The sequence below is a fragment of the Schistosoma haematobium genome, chromosome 5, assembly GCF_000699445.3.
Source record: "Schistosoma haematobium chromosome 5, whole genome shotgun sequence".
NCBI classification, from domain to species: Eukaryota; Metazoa; Platyhelminthes; class Trematoda; order Strigeidida; family Schistosomatidae; genus Schistosoma; species Schistosoma haematobium.
The window spans coordinates 15,713,439-15,735,114 of NC_067200.1; the positions used below are offsets into that span (position 1 = coordinate 15,713,439).

The window sequence follows — 21,676 nt, forward strand, 5'->3', positions numbered from 1 at the left end:
AGATATTGTACATATAAACAGTGGAAGAGGAGTAGATCTAAATATAGAATTTCAACTAAATGTTTCTAGAAGATAAGATAACACACAAGTGGTGGTTACTAGAATATTTATGCATAATATCACTAACTGGCCTTATTTAGTCAATCGTTAAAAAAAGCTGGAGAACTGTTTTGTTCAAATATAGGGACTGTTCAGTATTGCACATCCATCACCACGCCTATGCAGAGATTCTAGGATAACTAATCATTAGACACGCTAACTAACACAGTCAATAATGAGAAAAAATCCAATCCCTTATTTTGATTGCTTACTATCAAACAATTTATATTATACAAGAAATTCGATTATCGCATGAGGGAAATTTTTCGACGGAAATATCAAACTTAGTTGTTTCATGTTCACACACACTTCCAGTCATAAACGAAGTCACAACAACCGTTCAAATTAGTATCTAATATATAGAGGGATCAATGATTTACACAGTACTAAAAAAGTTAGGAAATTAACAGATAGCATAAACTAATCATGATATGAGGTGAGAGATAGGGTAGGAGCAGACTAGGGGACAAATAACACACAATCTTTTGGGAGAAACATCTTATCTACAACACAGAATACATGAGGTTTTATTACAGCCTCGTAAGAAAATTCTAGACATTTATTTGATGGCTTGTTCAACAGTAATAACAACACCAAAACCAACACCATCATTCTTTCTGTGAGCTAACAAGTTGTGAATGATTGTAAGCCATGATAATAGAACAACATAATTCAGGAGAAAACAGACACCGTTCAATAAATATACTTGAAATATTTTATGGCTGTGAAAAGTGATCTATGAAAATAATAGACATATGTAGGCTACAATTATTTGATCATAGATGTCTTTGAAGCATTGGATGCATATGATGCAAAGATAAGGTTAGACGTAAGGTAGTAGATGAATAAAACCAAGTTGATGTATGAGAGAAAATAAACTGAAAAATCGTTGAAGTCATAGTACATAAATAGAGTGGAGACATTGTAGTATCACAAGATGTTAAATTTAACAGATTGGATACTGAAGCCGGAATTTACGAATTCAATAGTTTTATCATTTACATATTGATATTAACTCAGGAAGATAGGTAGCACTAGGGATGTTTTGTCAGTTTGAAACTCGTCGCCAGTGTGTAACCACTCATGAGCCTCGTGTGTGGGACCGAGTTCAGGAGCTATTTCAGTCTTCAGATCAGTATTATAACTAACTAGTTGGAATCTAACGGTTCATATATCCAACTTCAGTCAATTCACTATAGTATGCAAAAATCACATTCAATGTTGTCAACGATATCTATAACATTATCAACAAGGGTGAATTTCACAAGTTGCGAATTACCTACTAGAACTTTGGGAATATTTAATGTAGTCAATAATATTGAGAGCTCCCTGGTTTTCAATGGTTTTTCAACTGAATAACACATGTAGTATTTTACATGAACAAAAACATCAAAACCAACATTCATGTGAAAGGATACAGTCATCACAAAGTGAGTTAGCTGATGCTGAATAGCGTCGAGAGCTTGTAAACCAAGTTCGTCAAACAAAAAGTACTTTGGATACACGTCAAAAAGGTGAACAATAACTCAATAAACAACTTCGAACGTTTTTAAAGGAAAAACAAGGACTATTTGACAGGGTATCGTGTTTACAGAGCAGTTTAACAGATGAAAATATGCGTCCTCATTTGATGAGGTCAAGTACTCATCTAGAAAAAGATAGGCATAATCTTAAACGACACTTAAAAAAGACCGAAAGAGAAGAATAACGAAAACAAAATAATCGTGAATAAGAATAATCTTAATCGTACAGAGCTAGAAATAATATTACGACGTCTGGAGGAAGAGAATTCAAATAGAAGAAAGCAAATTCAGTTCATACAATCCAAATTAGTTGATATGGAACAAGCTCATGCTAAACACTTTAATAAACTAGCAAGTCAACATCGAGCAGAAAGTGAATTGGAATTAGAAAGACTGGGCCGTGGCAAAGCTTAAGCTGAACGTGGACTTGAAGCACGAGAACGCGCCCATAAACAGCTCAAAAATATCTACAACCCCAAACTAAGAATTATTAAGTGCTAACTAGTGGCTAGCTTCGAGAGGTCATTCTCGGAGTTCTAGTGAGACACCGTGACCAGTGGAACTAATCCGTGTCGGGTAGATACAGGTATCTACCTCACACAATGGAAGATGGCCGCGCAATATCGTGGATTGGTTGAAGTTAGACATTAACATCATTGGATTCCTGCTCAGTGGTCTAGTGGTTAAGTGTTCACGCGCAAGACCGAAGGTCATGGGTTCGGACCCAGTGAGTGGGATTGCGTATGCGCACTGTTGTAAGTCCCATACCAGGACGAAACGGCCGTCCAGTGCTCCGAGGTTTTCAGTGGTGGTCTAACATTGGTCGGTTCATGATTACAATTAAAAACTCAACAATCTCCATAACACCATACTGATAAAATGAAACAATTGTTCAATAGTGTTGTCTCAATTTTCAGTTGTTTATCAGTTAATTTTAACACAAAAATTATGAACTATCTGATAAAATTGGAAATATTTTTCGCAGTTTAAGAATAAATTTGATCATCAATTAATGTCAAATGAAGAACTAGAAGAGAACATTTTGTTTAGTCTACTGCGAATCAATTAATTAATGCATATAACATTAAGATAAGAAGCCGAAGGTAAGGGGGTGTTGAGACGGCAACTCAATAATAGTAGTTGAACAGTGCCAAACTTACAAATCTCTAAAGAAAAATAACTAAGTATGTAAATTTCGAATTTAAATAATCCAGAAAATGTAATACTAAAAGAGGTGGGAAGATTATCAACTCCTACTTATTTAATCGACAGATGATAAACACATCGTCAGTAAAGATTCAACTGTAAAATGTGCTAACATCAATCGTTACTTAAGAAGAGTTCAAGTATGCAATGAAAAAGACTTACAAACTAAGAAAATATAAATGGATTTGTCACTGAAAACATTTCTTCCGTTTACTAATTACTTCAATTAATGAAAAGAAGTTTTCTTAAAATGAATTGTTTTCATGTGAAGAAAACACTAAGAAATATTTACAAGAATCTTTCTTCTTATAGTGAAAATAGATTTGAAGTGAATAAAAGAATAGAACTTTTTCTTCATTCCCGTCCGAATACAGATAAAACCAGAAACAAAGACGAAACCAAACAAAACATGAGTACATTGGTTTCAATAGTTAGTAAATAAGAGAAAACAAAATACGCACGTATATCGATCCAGGTGCTTAACGTATAAACAACATATCAAGAACGAGAGATAGAAGAAAAGCAGTCAAGATAATATTAACCACAGTAGAAAGCTTATACATAAAGAATATCATTCAAAAAAGAACGAATGAGATGGAATAATGCAAAACACGAAATGACTATAGGCTTAGAAGGTAAGAGAATTTAAAGAATAAATGTAACTGCGCCTAATACGAATGTTTTTAAGTGATGTCATCTAATATCACCAATTATAGAATACGATTATTTCGCTCATTACAACCAGTATGTACCTGTCGATATGGCTCAGGACAACAGTCAGTTACATTATGAAGTGATGCAATATCTCCATTTAATCGATTTTTACTTTCTTCCAATCCAGCTAGTTAGTTAGATATGGTTAACACTGATATAACATAATCAGAATTGGATCGATTGTCATTTTAAACGACTAAGCTCCTAGTTTATTCGTAAGGACGAGATACTTTTGGATAATAAAACGAACTGCAAAATTGTGAAACATAAATTAATTATTACTAAAATAGCCGTATCATACTGTCAAGTTATTCATTAATTACACTGAAAGGTATTCAATAATATGCATAGTTCTTATTCAAACTCTGGATACATTACTTATTCAGACATTTTTGACTGGTAGACGTGATGATGAAGGTTGGGATAAACACCATATTCACTTTGACTTCATGACTTTACATAGATTAGTGCAATCAGATGTTACAGGAGATTCAGTCAATCAGTCAGCTATAACGTAGGACCAAGCACACATATGCATCGGTCCAAGTTGCCATACCGCATTAGTACAGCAAGATGAACACCGGATTCGTAGAAGTGGTTAACTCAATGATGGTAATATATAAAAGAAAAATTAGATATAAGGATATTGTGCAGGAAGAATTAGTCTGTAGAAAAGAAGATATTAAGCGATTTTAATCTCATAGTTTAAGGAAAGACATGAAATTATTCAACCACTAATCGAATATCTTTACTCTTCTTCTTAATATGTACATCCAAGTAAATTTTACAAGAATATACGTAAATAAATTATCAATACCGACGATATATAAAAGTTTATATTTGTGAATACATGATAGACGTTGATACTTTAGAAAAACGTTTTTCCTAGTTAAATCAACACTTAAATCTTGTAAACAAGAAAGAGAAAATAAAACACCAGGTGAAATTTACTAGTTGTTATTTTATTTCGTGCACTGTTAAAGAAAGTCTATGCTCAAATCAACTATTGTCTATAAAACCAAAGTAGAATTAAGGGATTTTATAAATTAAATTCAGTTCATTTTTACTCATACTGTCTTGATTAACTCAACTACATAACTTAATGTGCCGGACTATTTATTTAAAATACCACAGTACATCTTCAAATAACATAACAACAAAAAAGACCAAGTGCGTGAGTGTGTATGCATAGCTGAAGAGTTCTATTTGAAGACAAATTAACTGCCTAGTGTATATGTTGATTTTCAACAGTTATTTAGATAGTGACATTTTATATTAAAATATGCTATTTGTACACCGCCATAAACTGACAGTCATAATAGCACGAATTATTATTATGATTTAAAAATACCACAAGTATTCTTCGGCGATCACATGAGACTTAATTATTTCATATGGAATATGAGAGTAGAAAATATCGACAGTTCGTTGTCTTTACAAAAGACAACATATAAGTACATATATATATATATATATATATATATATATATATATATATATATATATATATATATATATAATTTAGGAGAAAAAACTAACACTTAAATCTCGATAGATTTTTTGGTATTTATTTGGTAAGCGATCCCAAGTTTGTTTTAATCGTTCGACAGGTGTTTGATGTAATCCAACTAGTAGACAGAACATTGTGTTAAAATTGCGCAGTTCACGGCATAATTTGGCAAGCTAATAGATAGAGTGGAGAAGAGAGAAAAAAAGATGTAAATTACGTAGTAGTTATTATTTTAGATTAATAATATCACCTCTTACTTACATGAGCAGAAAAAAGCATAGTAACTCAATTCTACCATATACAGATTTATGCTTACAGCGCTTTGGGTCATACTGTTTTGAAAATGAATTCGCTAAAAAGAGAACTCTTCGCTGAACTAATCTTTTTTATTTAATGTCTTAATGGATGTATTCCATTTACTAAATATATATATATATCAAATTACATTCTATATTATATTTTTTACACCTCATCGTAATGAAATTAAAATACGTAAAGGGTATAAGGGTTCTGAGTTTTTGATGATGAGTGGCTCTACATCCTCAGAAAAGAGAAAAATGGTAGTAACAAGATGATTTGGAGGTGTGCGAAGCATCGTACGGAGAACTGTAGATCTAGCTGTCATACGAAATATGAAGTTATTACAAGACAGTCAATCAAACATAATTATGGTAAAACTATTAATATACATGTAATATTCCAATGAGAAGAAATTAAATTTCTAACGTTTCGCGTCTTAGTGTAAGTTACTTATTTCAGATAAAGTAACTTTTAAATAGTGATCGGAAGAATAAAAGATCGAACAGTCTCATAAACGTAAACGAAACATCAAACCTTAGATAAAGTATCTGTCTGTCTATTGTATTCAGTATCAACTGTGATTCAGATGAAACAGACAATTACGCACGTACATGACCATCAGGGGGCCGCTACTAAATCTGAGTTTACTGCATGCATTGAACTTAACATCCAAATACAAAACAACTGTGAAAGAAGAGGATTTCCTTTTGAATGATAATGAACCAGGTGACAAACGAATTACAATCTTTTTTCATAATTCAGAAGCTGGAATTGATGATGAGGTAGTGTACTCATTGGTATACCGAGAGTACATCCAAGACCCAGTTGCGTTTACTGATTTATATATACATAACTCATTCAATTCAATACGATATCTCCTTGGTTTACATTACCCGACCGTTGTTGCTACCTTGACGTGGTGGTCGGGCTTGCCTATCGTGATGAAGCAACCGAGCTATACTGGCTGGAACAACCGTTCCTCAAGGTCCTACCATGTCAGACAGCTCGGTTGAAGAGCGGTAAGACTAAAACCAGCAAACCCTAGGTCCGAAGGCAAAGTCGTACTGCTGACTGTACAGAGGTGTGATCGCAGTAAGGTGTTTCCTTCAGACAACCAGCATGACAGCGATGCTGCCTTCCCACAAGGAGGGGTGGGGTTAGAAAAGGTCGACCCTAAAAATGCACACCTCGCCTTATCCCACGGATATACGTCTCCGGCGGTAAGGTCTCAATAAGTACGGAGCTAACACAAAAATTACCTATAACAAGGTCGTGTGTGACCGACATCAAGCAGTTGTCCCTTGGGCACTGCGGTCACGCTCTCAGTTCACTAAGACCACCTTTAATCCAATTTCCTTTTCAGGTACCTCCAGAACAACCCTTCCACGGTGTGGGCAACCGGGAAGTGATAACCGCCCTCATACCTCTAACAGCACCCAAGACCACTGTATTCATAATCAACCTCCCTCTTCAATTCCTGTTATCCCTCCTACATCGACTTTCAACTCTAAACTTCCTCTCTCGGCTTCCACCTCAAGTGTCACCGTAGCCAACGATTCTAGTGTTCAAAACTCTGTCCCAGGTCTACTGAAACCTCGCTCCAAACTACACATTGGAACCTTCAACGTACGCACCCTATGTCAAATCGGTCAGCAGGCTTCCTTGGCTAAAACCCTAGACTCTCTTTCCATTGATGTATGCTGTGTCTCCGAAACACGCATACAGGATTCCAGTGTGGTCATTCACTTGACCTCACCTCGGCAAGACGGAGAGCCAACGAGATACACCCTTCGTGTGTCTGGTGACCCGATGGAAAGTTCTCGTGGACTGGCAGGTGTAGGCATAGCACTAAGCATGAGGGCCGAACAAGCACTGCTACAGTGGATCCCCGTCAACAGTCGTCTATGTGCTGTTCGGCTGAACGGCTACGTAAGAACTCGGAAGGATAGGGACACACGTCGTTGCCTTTTTGTCGTTTCTGCCTACGCTCCCACTGACTGCAGCTCAGATGAAGTGAAAGATGAATTTTACAGAAAGCTTTCTGAACTTCTTCAGAAAGCTAAACGCTCAGACATAGTACTCGTAGCAGGTGATTTTAATACTCAGATAGGCAGTCTAAACCAAACAGAAAGGCATTTAGGTGGATATTTTAGTATTCCGACACAGCGAACAGATAATGGTAATCGTCTGCTGCAACTGTGCTCAGACAATCGTTTATTTTTGGCAAACACAAATTTTAAGCATAAGGAGAGACATCGTCTAACATGGAGACCCCATGCACCAAACCAACGATGGACTCAAATAGACCACATTGCCATCAGTCATCGTTGGAGAGGGTCGGTAGAAGATTGTCGCTCATTCTGGAGTACCTGCTTGGACTCCGACCATGCCCTAATACGGGCACGCATCTGCTTGCGCCTCACTGGACGCAAAAAGCCACATTAAAAAGACCCGTTAGAACTGAGTTGAGTAACGAGAAAACCAAAAGTAGGTTCCAGGAACAACTGAGGTCACAATTAGGTAGTTGTGAAGACGAGGCTGACCCAGATGTTGCTTGGAAGGGCATACAATCAGCTGTGGAAACAGCAGTGACATCTATTAGTGACTTAAACCACAGAGTTACAAGGAACCAGTGGATTTCTTCAAGGTCTGTCACACTGATGGATTCTCGCAAACTCGTCCCATCAGGTTCTGAACATGATGAAGAGCGTAAACAAATCAGATCTAGGTTAAGAAAAAGTCTAAGGAACGACCGTGAGCAGTGGTGGGTAACGAAAGCAAAAGAGATGGAAAAGGCGGCGACTATAGGGAACACAAGACAGCTTTACAGACTAATAAAAGAAACTGGAATTAATAAGTCAAGTGTAAGTGAGATTATTTCGGAAAAAGATGATACTCTCATCTGCTCCCAGTCCAGACGTTTAGAACGATGGGCGGAACATTTTAGAGAACAGTTCAGCTGGCCTTCAGCTACTCTACAACTACCCTCCATTCCCAGACAAAGTGAATGGAACATTGAAGTAGGTCCCCCAACCCTTGCTGAAGTTCAAAAGGCTATAGTTAATCTGAAACGAGGAAGGGCAGCTGGTCCAGATGGATTGGCTCCAGAGGTCTTTAAGGATTGGGGTACCATTTTAGTGATTAGGTTGACTAATATTTTAGCCATGATCTGGGAGTTAGACGTTATCCCATCTGACTGGTCGCAATCACTTATCGTCCCAATATATAAGAGTGGGTCAAAATCATCCTGTGACAACCACAGAGGGATTAGTTTAACAAACATAGTATCTAAAATACTGGCCTCGATAATTATCAAACGCCTAACTAAGACACGTGAACTACAAACACGAGAGAACCAAGCTGGCTTTAGACCTGGTCGTGGCTGCATCGACCACATATTCACCATTCGTCAGGTTCTAGAACACAGGCATACCTATCGGCGTCCGACGATGGTGGTCTTTCTTGACTTAAAAGCAGCATTTGACTCGGTAGACCGCGAGATTCTGTGGCAGTGTCTGTCATTGAAAGGCGTACCTCAGAAGTACATAAACCTTATAAAGGCTCTTTACTCGAGCACTACTAGTCGAGTCAGGGCTTATGGCGAACTGTCATCTACTTTTGCAACCTCAAGTGGTGTCCGTCAAGGCTGCCCACTTTCTCCATTTTTGTTTAACTTCATCATAGACCTATTGATAGAAATAACATTCTCGTCGACTGAATTTTCGGGTATTGATCTCCTACCAGGAGGTCCACTTATCGACTTAGAATACGCAGATGACATAGTCCTGTTTGGTGAAGACGCTGATAAAATGCAAAGTCTTCTGGTAGCACTAAGCAACAACGCCAGAATGTTTGGAATGCGCTTCTCTCCCTCTAAATGCAAGTTGTTGCTTCAGGACTGGTCTGCGTCAACACCTGAACTAAGGATAGGGAGTGAAGTAGTCGAACGCGTTGACAACTTCACTTATCTTGGAAGTCTGATCAGCCCTAATGGGTTGGTGTCTGACGAAATCTCAGCACGGATTCGTAAAGCTCGTTTGGCTTTTGCCAACTTACGTCACCTTTGGCGGAGGCGAGATATCCGTCTATCAATAAAAGGACGAGTATACTGCTCGGCAGTCCGTTCTGTTTTAATTTACGGCAGCGAAACATGGCCCTTAAGAGTAGAACACACCCGTAAGCTACTAGTATTTGAGCACAGATGCCTTAGAAATATTTCCAACATCTGCTGGGATCATCACGTAAGTAATAGTGAGGTTAGACGCAGGGTATTAGGAAATGATGGTAAATCAGTTGATGAGGTTATGAATCTTCACCGACTGAGATGGTTGGGCCACGTATTACGTATGCCTGAACACCGATTACCGCGACGTGCAATGCTAACCGGTGTAGGGGATGGTTGGAAGAAAGTTAGGGGCGACCAAACCAAAGCGTGGCATCAATGCTTGATTTCACGAACTTCTAGTCTTAGCCATGTTGGTAGATACAGACTACTTGGTTGGGGTCCGCGTGACTATCGTAACCAATGGTTGGAGACCCTTGGTGACATGGCTCAGAATCGATCACAATGGCGTCGGTGTATACACTCTCTGTCTTCTCTTAAACTAAGAGATTAAGATCACTTCACATCTTTCTTTCTACGAACTAATTCTTTCTTCCTATACTATATCCTTATTGCAATCTTTCTCCTATATATTACCACCTTTGACCTAACCACTGCTATGAATCCGGTGTTTGTCTTGCTGTGCTAATGAGGTATGGCAACCTGGGCCGATGCATACATGTGCCTGGTCCTACGTTGTAGCTGACTGACTGGTTTACATTATAATGAACGATGAAAGTATGAATTCATACGTGTAGGTTTAAAACAAATCGAACGAATGGGGTTTGACTATAAGTCCATTAATTATCAAGAGTGATTACGAATACAGAACTTTCATCAGCATTTCGACAAGTATATAGTGGAGACTACGGTAATCAACAACTCCGTCTGGAGTCCCTCCGAGGGCTACTGCCGGTCCCAAGCCCGGATAAAGGAGGAGGGTTGGGTATGGGGTTAGCGACCCCATCCCGTAGAAAACTAACTCGCTAAAAAACGCTAACCAGAAAGAATTATTCAAACCTTTAAACTCTGCCTTGGGAGTCAGAAGGTCTTCATTTAGAAGAACTATGACGCTTCATGATGAAAGCCGAATTCCTTCTGAAGTTACGAGGCCGATGCCCCTTCTGATAACCAGAGCAACCATTTATTAAGGTACATGGAATGTTCGTACAATGTGGGAGACCGGGAGAGCCTTCCAAATTGCTGCAGAAATGAGCAGTTACAACCTAGAGGTGCTTGAGATCAGTGAAACACACTGCACACAAGTTGGACAACAACGAATAACTTCAGGAGAGCTTCTGTTATACTCCGGCCATGAAGAAGAAAATGCTCCACATACACAAGGAGTTGCATTAATGTTGCCCAAACAAGCACAAAATGCGCTTATAGGATGGGAATCTCATGGATCAAGGATCATCAAAGCCTCCTTCAAAACAAAGAAAGAAGGCATTTCAATGAACATCATCCAATGCTATGCGCCTACCAACGACTACAATGAAGACGCTAAAGATCAATTCTACAATAAGCTGCAGTCAATCATCGACAAGTGCCTAACAAAGGACCTGACCATTCTGATGGGAGATTTCAATGCCAAGGTTGGAGTGGACAACACCGGATATGAAGACATCATGGGACGACACGGACTGAGAGAAAGGGAGGAAGATGGTGAGAGATTTGCAAACCTATATGCCTTCAATAAACTGGTAATAGGCGGCACTATATTCCCATATAAACCCATTCACAAAATCACATGGACTTCACCGGATCACACTACGCAAAACCAAATCGACCATATCTTCATCAACAATAAGTTCAGGAGGACAATGGAGGATGTGAGAACTAAGAGAGGAGCTGATATAGCATCAGATCATCACTTGCTGGTCGCCAAGATGAAATTGAAACTCAAGAAGCACCGGACGATGGAGAGGACAACAGCATAAAAGTTTAATACGGCCTTTCTTCGGGATACTGACAAACTCAGTGAATTCAAGATAGCCCTCAGTAATAGGTTCCAGGCCTTTCACGATCTACTCAATGGAGAGGGAACTACTATGAAGAGCAACTGGAGGGGGATCAAAGAGGCAATCACTTCAGCATGTCATGAGGTTCTGGGCCACAAGAAGCACCACCACAAGGAATGGATCACTGTTGATACACTGGATAGGATTTAAGGAAGGAGGAACAAGAAAGCAGCAATCAATAACAGCCGAACAAGAGCAGAAAAAGCCAAGGCACAATCTGGATACACAGAAGTAAACAAGCCAGTGAAAAGGAGCATCAGAACTGATCTCAGCAACTGTGATAACTACAGGGGCATCACTCTTCTCTCAATACCGGGAAAAGTCTTCAACAGGGTATTGTTAAACAGGATGAAGGACTGCGTAGACGCCCAACTTCGTGACCAACAGGCAGGATTCCGTAAGGATAGATCGTGTACAGACCAAATCGCAACTCTACGGATCATTGTGGAACAATCAATTGAATGGAATTCATCGCTCTACATCAACTTCATTGACTACGAAAAGGCATTTGATAGCGTGGACAGAACAACACTACGGAAACTTCTTCGACACTACGGCGTGCCTCAGAAGATAGTCAATATCATACGGAATTCCTATGATGGATTAAACTGCAAAACTGTGCATGGAAGACAGTTGACAAAGTCGTTCGAAGTAAAGACCGGTGTCAGGCAAGGTTGCTTACTCTCATCCTTCCTCTTTCTTTTGGTGATCGACTGGATCATGAAAACGTCAACTTCTGAAGGGAAGCACGGGATACAGTGGACTTCTAAGATGCAGTTGGACGATCTAGACTTCGCAGATGATCAAGCCCTTCTATCCCAAACGCAACAACAGATGCAGGAGAAAACGACAGTGTAGCAGCAGTAGGTCTCAATATACACAAAGGGAAGAGCAAGGTTCTCCGATACAACACAGCATGCACCAATCCGATCACAATTGACGGAGAAGATTTGGAAGATGTAAAAACCTTTACATATTTGGGCAGCATCATTGATGAACAGGGTGGATCTGATGCAGATGTGAAGGCGCGGATCGGCAAAGCAAGAGCAGCATATTTACAACTGAAGAACATCTGGAACTCAAAGCAACTGTCAACCAACACCAAGGTCAGGATTTTCAATACAAATGTCAAGACAGTTCTACTGTATGGGGCAGAAACCTGGAGAACTACGAAAGCCATCATGCAGAAAATACAGGTGTTTATTAACAGTTGTCTACGCAAAATACTTCGGATCCGTTGGCCAGACACTATTAGCAACAACGTACTGTGGGAAAGAACAAACCAGATCCCAGTGGAGGAGGAAATTAGGAAGAAGCGCTGGAAGTGGATAGGACACACATTGAGGAAAGCACCCAACTGAGTCACAAGACAAGCCCTCACATGGAATCCTCAAGGCCAAAGGAAAAGAGGAAGACCAAAGAACACATTACGCCGAGAAATGGAAATAGACATGAAAAAAATGAACAAGAATTGGATGGAACTAGAAAAGAAGGCCCAGGACAGAGTGGGTTGGAGAATGCTGGTCGGCGGCCTATGCTCCATTAGGAGTAACAGGCGAAAGTAAGTAAGTAAAGTAACGGTAATGAACAAACCTTCAAAGGCGTTAGATGATACGCGAATTCGGTTTAGCAGATCCATTAGATGGTAGATTTAGCTTTCCAGCCGGCTATAGACATAACTTCATTTGACGGTCTGATGGAGTCATTAATCCACGTAGAGAATCAAGAAATCAATGTACTAACAAATTGTTTTGAAGAAACCTGGTCTGAAAGGCTGTAGCAATCTAATTTTTAAAACTGTACTCTGGAATGTTCAGTTCTTTTTAGGAACGCCTTTTTAAAACGAACAACTCGACAGAGGAAAGAGATAGAGGTCTTAGCTAATTCACTGATTTTGCTCATCCAGTCATACGGGAACTCATGAATGTTATAAAAAAGGAACAGTCCAAGTGATTTAGAAATCGAGCAGTTTATAGCAGGGATCCAGCAACAGCCCGTAAAAGGAGGTAACAGATGTATTCAACTGATCGTAGAATATTTTGAAAACAGATAGATACCAGGATATTTATGCAGTTTGATATTGCGTAATTTGGTGTTGAATACTTAGCCACTAAACTGTTACAGAAGTTCATCATATTATTAAATCACCCTTATTGGAGGGTAATGAGTGGTCAATGATTTTATCTGGCCGTACAAGGGAGATGTAAAGAACAGGAAGCGAAATTTGATCTACTACTCAAAACAATGTGGTTAAGAGAAAAACACATGATGAAATGATTGAATTAAACTTTTAGGTGTTTTGTCCTGATGTTTATTTGTTAATCTAACAACGTATTGTCAGAACTCAAAACAAGCGACACCATTTTTTCTTTACGCTATGCCTTATTTAAATGAAGACAGATTGGCGAATGATTCCGACCGATTTTTCAAATTAAAATAGATGGGATCTATTTAATAAAAAGACTAATTTTTAGTAACAAAGGAAACACTTTAGATATAATGATAACGTGGCCAATAAAACTACTGAAAAATGCACTCATTACATACACAATTAACAGATACTCGCTCCATTATTACTAGTTTTTTAACCACTCAAAGTATAATAGTTATAAAAATATCACGGAAATGATTGAGATTGCAACCTCGATTTTTTCACGTGAAAAAGACAGTAACTTGATAGTAACAAAATAAACTGACATTAATTATTTGATGTCCACATAAGAGATATTTTTCACATCTTATAGTCTATATAAAGAATGAAAATTTAATACCCATAAATAGTTTGAAATTCAAGAGATCAACTCGAAATACTCCATCTTCAAAATTTTCGATTAGAAGTAAAATATAGTCATAAGCAAAAATAAAATACCTTGATAAAACGTTTCAACAAATCAACACGTCGATTCAAGTTAGTTTCATTGCAAATTTCAGTGGGAGCCCAATACGCTTCACGGTTGACAAGATCGGTGAATCGATCCAAATTTTCATGACCTGTTGCATATCCAGTATTACTACTGTTACTATTATTGCCAACCACACATGAAGAGATATTATTAACATGTGCATTACTGAGTCCAAATATCTCATCAATATATTCAGTGGATTGAACAGATCGAAATATTTCATAATCATCAATAGTTAACCGAGCAGCTAATTCATTTGGTGGAAGCTAAAAGCAATTATTCAATAAAAAGATCACAATTGATCAGATCATCAGATATTAGGAGTGACAAATAAACTGAGTATTATCGGAATGATGGGTTTTGTGGAGGTAGTATTTATCATAAATTTAACACAATTGGAGTACTCATTGAGAATTAGGCTGAATTGAACAGGTATTTCAAACTAGCGCGGAACAACTCAGCAGAGCACACCCTTGTCAAGCAAGGATTTAACAAAGTTATACATACGTCTACTATGCTAAAAAAAGGTTGTATCCAGTCAGTTTTTAGGGAAGATTTAGAAGTAATTTTTTTACATTTACAATTTTTCGTGATCGAAAAAAATCAAAAATGCGTATATTTTGGAATTTATTTGATGATTTTTGTATATTTAAAGGTTGTATAATTATGCGATTAAATGTCTAATGTTTAAGTAATTAGCAGTTCGCTTTAGGAATAACACTTCAAAGTCATTGACATTTAATGTTCAAGGCGCAAAGTCAGGATGCTTTGAATATCACGTGTCATACACTTGAAATATTATATCACTTGAGTGACACCAATCTGCTTATTTCTTTAAAGTAAGGCGAATTTGGCACGTTTGAAGTCAAACTTAATTGAACATCTGGTCTCTATGTTTTAGGTAAGTCATAAGGTTTATTCATAAACTGGTCGATTCAGTAACGTAAGTCACTTGATCACAAAATTACCCGATTAATTCGGTTTTGTCTTATATTTTCGCAGTCAGTCAGTAACAACGTAGAACTTCGTACGTACGTACATCAGTTCGAGTTGCCACACCACATTAGCACACAGATGCAGTGGTCGATTCAAATCCCGTAGTGGTAGAGGTAGCAAGAGTATAAGCAGTAATCGGGAAGATTAGGGTTTGGAGATGTTATTTAAAGAGTATAATACAGTGAAACAAATTTGGAAATAGGAAAAAAACGGACATGAAGAATTCAGAAGATTAGAATTTGGGAGAACACAAAGAGTGGATGCACCTGCGCCATTGCAAACGATTTTGAGCCATGTCGTTCAGGGTCTCTAACCATCGGTTGCTATCATCTCGCGGTCCCCAACCAGGTAGTCTGCACCTACCAACATGACTCAGTCCACTTGTCAGTGACTTCATGGACTTGTGCCATGTTTTGGTTTGGCCGCCCCTAGCTTTCTTCCAACCTACTCCTATACCACTGAACATAGCACGTCAAGGTAGTCGGTGGTTGGGCATACGTAACACATGTTCCAGCCATCTCAACTGATGAAGTTTCACTACTTCATCAATTGATTTGCCATCCTTACTTAGTACCCGTTTCCTAACAACTGTGTCTTTCCTACGTCCAGTAAGACGCAAGCAAATACGCGCTCGTACGAGAGCATGATCTGAATCTAGGCATGTGCTCCAGAATGAGCGACAGTCTTCTATTGAGCCCCTCCATCGGTGGCTGACAACGATGTGATCTATTTGGGTCCAACGTTGGGATGAATTAGGGGGTCGCCATGTTAAAAGATGTTTTTCCTTATACTCAAAGTTAGTGTTTGCAAGAAACAGGCGGTTATCTGAGCATAGGTGCAACAGACGGTCGCCATTATCTGTTCTCTGAGCCACGACACCATAAGATCCACCTAGGTGTCTTTCCCTATCGCTTAGTTTACCTACTTGAGCATTAAAGTCACCGGCCACTATTACTACATCCGAGCGCTTAGCTTTTCGGAGAAGGTCCGAAAGCTTTCTGTAAAACTCATCTTTTACATCATCTGAGCTGCAGTCAGTGGGAGAACAGGCAGAGACGACGAAGAGGCAACGACGAGTGTCCCTATCTTTCCGGATTCTTACTGTTCCGTTTAGTCGGACAGCGCACAAACGACTGTCTACTGGGATCCAGTTTAAGAGAGCTAGTTCTGCCCTAGGACTCAATGCTATACCTACGCCGGCGAGGCCACGGGAAGCAGAATCTGGGCTTCCAGATACACGAAGTGTAAATCGAGTCGGTTCTTTATTTTGACATGGTAATGTCAAATGAATGACGCTACTCGGATCCTGTATGCGCGTTTCGGAGACGCAGCCCACATCGATGGCGCGAGATTGTAAAGTCCTAGCTAAGGAAGCCTGTTGTCCTATTTGGCACAGTGTTCGTACGTTAAAACCTCCTACGTGTAGTTTAGAGCGTGGTTTCAGGAGACCAGGAATAACGTTTCGCGTACTCGAATCGTTTGCCCTAGCGATGCAAGGTGAAAAAAGGACGTGAGGAGGGTTAGTTGTGGAGATAAGAGAGTTATTAGGAGGTGTAAGAAGTATTTGAATGTGACCAACTTGGTCCAGTGTGCTGTTACACGGGTATGAGGGCTGGTGTCACCTCCCGGCTGCCCACACCGTGGAAGGGTATTTCTTGAGGAACCTGAAAAGGAAATTGGATTAGTGTTGGTCTTGACGACCTGGGAGCGTGACCGCAGAGCCCAACGGACAACTGCTTGAGGCCGGTCGCGCACGGCCTTTTCGTGGGAGGTTTTTAACGTGTTAGCTCCGTTCTTCAAAGGGCCTTACCGCCGGAGACGGAAATCTGTGAGGTAAGGTGTGATATTTTTAGGGTCGACCTTTTCTAACCCCACCCCTCCTTGTGGGAAGGCAGCATCTCTGTCATGCTGGTTGTCCGAGGGAAACACCTTACTGCGGTCACACCTCTCTACAGTCAGCAGTACGACTTCGCCCTCAAACCTTGAGTTGCGGCTTTTAGTTTTACCGTTCTCCAATCGACCTGCCTGGCATGGTAGAACCTACAGGAACATATGTTCCAGCCAATACAGCTCGGTTGGGTCATCACGATAGGCAAGCCCGACCACTGCGTCAAGGTAGCAGCTTCGGTCGGACTTATATTTTCGCAGTCTAAATTAATCTGGCTTAATCAATTACTTTACCCTGACACATTCGAGAAATTTATTTAGCACTCGCCTCACACTTATTGTATCTTAATTAGTCAGTATAACTGCATGCAATACGTATAACCTAGTCAAACACTTAATCTTTTGAATTATATAATTATTTCTCTTATTCTAAATTGTCTGACATTTATTTCCATGATTATTGTCATCCCAATTTTATTTGACGTTAAATCTAATTAAATTGAATAATGAACGTTGACTATTTCAACATTTTCCTAGTTTACATCACAGGACGATATTAGCTAGACGACCACTTAAAACCGGAAAGCATGAAACAGTTGTTTCGCCATGATAATGGGACTCCTAAGCGGTGGATATCCGCGAAAACCACAGGTGACCAAACTATCAGATTACTGAGTCGGGGATCCAATGGTGATATATTTCTGACCTCAGTCAATTCGTGATAATAAGCGACCATCTTTCATTTCTCCAGATGGATATTTGTCTCTCAGATCCGACGTTGGTGAACTCTATTAATAACAACTCAACAGAAATCGTAGAATTAATTCTAGACGTTAGTCACTAGTGAAGATACGATCATCATTTCAAGATTTTCAAATAGTTCAAAATTAGAAGATTCTACTATTAAAGTTGCATTCTCTATAAGACTGGCTACACTACCGATTATTAATTTTAACTTATAATTGACAATCCTTGAATAAAATTTATTGAAAAGAATATTATTTGTTTCAAGAAAATTGAAATTTTTTTAACAATCTCGTATTAGTTTGTGGCGAGAGTTTTCCTAAACTGTGAAGTCTACAAAAAAGAAGTTTCAATGAATATAAATGTAATGAATAGGCTATGCAATTAAACTGAAGGTATATACGTGGAGCAAAGCTTCAAGTGACTGTGAATTGCACTTATCGTCTTATGGTAATACGAAATACTAAGGATATTCTCCGCAATGAAAATATTTTCATAGTGCATGGTATCCACGTTTTCCTACGACAAATTCGAAAGATTACTTTGTTGCATTATTTAAAAGCCTATATTATTAATAAGAGATGAAAAAAATTACCTGTGTAAACGTAACACGACTTTCAGCTAGAATTGATTTTGCAACATCATCCGCAATAAGGGGATCATGATTATGCAAACTTTTTAAGTAATATCTTGAATTCAAAGTTAAACGTCCAGATAAATCATCCAGTACATTAGACAAGCGACTTTGTTTCACAATTGGCCCAGATTCAACAGTCACCTTAACAAGATAAGAAAACAACCATGTAGTAGGTTGGACTGTATGGAGGGGAGTGAATTTGCAAAGATTATTTATTTCGAAACTAGTGCCTACTATAAATTAAAATCATTTGATGAGTCATTTATATACTATTATGTGTTGAATAGCTGTTTCATTTTAGATTGCAATAGAGCACAAAAGGATTGAAATTGGATGTGCACAATCGAGATTTAAACTAGGATGAAATAGCACCATAATGTCCTCTACTTTCAAGTTGTCAAAAATTTATTAATTATACTTAAAAACTATCAGTTCAACCAGAGAACTTATTTTTAACGAGTTCACTTTCAATTTTGTGAAATTGTATATTATGATCACTATTATGAAACAGAATAATCTGTATGGTTGTTAAGATGCAATCAATTACGAAGAAGATGGAAGATAGTTAATCGAATGAAATACTTGATAATTAAGGTGAATAGGATAATCATGAGCGAAAATTAATCAAACGTATTAAAATGAATAACATAAAAAATAAATGATAATCAAGTGTACTTGAGGCAGTAAAAACCACAATAAGAATAATATTTAGTAGTACAGGGAGTTAAAACAATTGTATCAACACCGTGTGACAGCGAAATATGATTAAATTAAAGGCATGATAAACAAAATCAAATTTAAAAAGAAAGATCTCATTTCTATACAAAACTTTAGTTTCAACATTAAGCATAACGAACGCTTCTTCTTCTCCAAAGAATATGAAATGTGTTTGAGAGTAAAGGTTTATGAATGATTAATTAGAGCGTATAAATCATATTAAAAGCAGAACATGAAGTTAAGTCTACCATACATTGCAAAATAAAAAATATATAACTGGTCAACATTGTCAATAGATATGCTACGCTGGAAGCTGTTGTGAAACGCTAAGAATGAGACAGATTTTGATTAACAAACTTTGTGCTTCATACCATAAAAACAGATAAGTTGGCATATGAACACTGATGATCATAAATTATCTTATCTATTTCAAAAATAGGATGTAGATAGCTCAAAATCAAATGCTAGTCTAAAATTATCTACAATACAACCAACTACCAAAGAAAATACATACAAATGAAATGTAACATTGAATGATCCTCTACAACATAAAAGACTTCAGGATTCTGATTTCTTTCTAAAAAGTACAATTATAATCGCAAAAATTGACATTTTAATACTCATCTGAAATTGCAACGAATTCATACACTTTATTTATCCAAAATTTGTTATTATCAGCTTACAATGAGTGGAATAAGTGTTAGTGTGAATAATGAAGGTGGTAGAAATAACACCTACGTAACTTGCTTTTTGTGTTGCATGGATTGTGAAGAAAAGTTCAATATGAAGGGATACTTTTCTAAATACGGGTTGATATAAGCTACAAAACCATTCAGAAACCAAGAAGGACTGGGCAGCTGTTTCGTTCTGATTTAGAATTCATCGGCAATCCTACTGGCCATTCGAACAAGAATCAAACCATGGGATCCCGGGTTTCGCGGTGGGAGCACTTTCTTAATATTGTTGTATTAAAATACCTTTGGTTGTCCCCACTTGTGTTCTCGTCCACTACAATATCAGTGACCCGGAATTTGTTGGTTTATATCTCCAACTAGTCAATACGTGGTATAGTGCCAACGTGATCCAAAAATGGTCAGTGATAATTATGTGGTTAGCGATGAATAACCTGTAGATAGATTGTGAAAGTAGTTCTTTACTGAAAATGTCGATGTCAGTAACTGTTCCTCACCCACCTGATTCAAAACTACTGCTAATAATATCATGTGATAGCTTTGTCGTCCTGAAATTGCAACTGTCCTTAGGGTTGACCAAACTAAAACTTGCTATAAGTCTGTAAAACCATTGCATGTTCGCGCAAACCGGACTCACAGGTACAGTCTGTAGAGTCAAAAACTTCAAGGTACTCGAAATCAATACACTGAAATAAATGCTGAAATCGACCAGAATAAGTTACAGCGTTACAGTCGGATTCGTTCATTTATCCTCCCAAAACTTTTAGGTTAAAATATGAATCCACATTTTTATTCAGATGATTCAGCCCATTTTTTCCTAACCATATACTCTATGTTTAGTCAATTTAACTTTGATAAGATTACTATCACCACTAAGTTGCTACTGAAATCTTAGCTGATACCAATCGATTGGTCTAGATCGCTGTTCGAACCACACAATAAGAAAGAACCAAGGTCCTTTTCTGACAATCACAGGGCTATCACTTTTTCTACCAAAGTGTTACAAATATTAGGTAGAGCTTGTGAAGAGAGAATCCGAGAAAATCAGACTGGTTTCATACCTGCACGTGGATGCATAGACCAAATATTCACCCTTCGGCAGGTTCCAGAACGTAGACATACTTTTTGAGGTCCGATTATAGTTGTATTCCTTGACATCAAGACAGCGTTCGGCTCTGTTGGTCGTAAGGTTCGACGGCAGTGTCAGTCATCAAAATGCATATCAAAAGAGTGTATTAACTCTGTACAGGCTCACCACTCGAACACTAGTGGACGAATCAAAACTTATAGACAACTTTCATCAGAATCGATTACTTCGAGTGTTCTTCAGGGTTGTCCGCTTTTCCCATTCTTATTTAGCTTTGTCATAGACATGCTTTTAGAGATAGCACTTTCATCGTCTAACTTTCCAGAGGTTGATTTTCTACCAGGAGATTCACTTGTTGACTTGGAATACGCAAATACACAGTTCTTTTTGGTGAAGACGCTGGCCACTTTAAGCAACAATCCAAGCATGTTCTGGATGCGGTCCTCTCAACCCAAATGCAAAATGTTACTATAGGACTGGTCTGTGTTGACGCCTGAACTAAGAATAGGGAGTGAAGTAGTTCAGCACATCGACCTCC

General features: G+C 38.3%; 1 protein-coding gene across 3 annotated transcripts in view; it reads right to left on the reverse strand.

Moving 5' to 3' along the window:
- RAPGEF2_2 (Rap guanine nucleotide exchange factor 2) overlaps positions 1-21,676 on the reverse strand; it is a 126,431-nt gene that overhangs the window by 47,228 nt on the left and 57,527 nt on the right. For 2 of the 3 annotated variants that reach the window (XM_051217570.1, XM_051217572.1), the window contains 3 exons: positions 18,601-18,783; positions 14,345-14,644; positions 5,082-5,225 (listed from right to left, as the gene is read on the reverse strand). In XM_051217570.1, coding sequence (XP_051064986.1) covers positions 5,082-5,225; positions 14,345-14,644; positions 18,601-18,783 — 627 coding nt within the window. Of the gene's footprint in view, positions 1-5,081; positions 5,226-14,344; positions 14,645-18,600; positions 20,486-21,676 lie in introns of all 3 variants that reach the window. The other variant, XM_051217571.1, reaches the window with a different exon arrangement.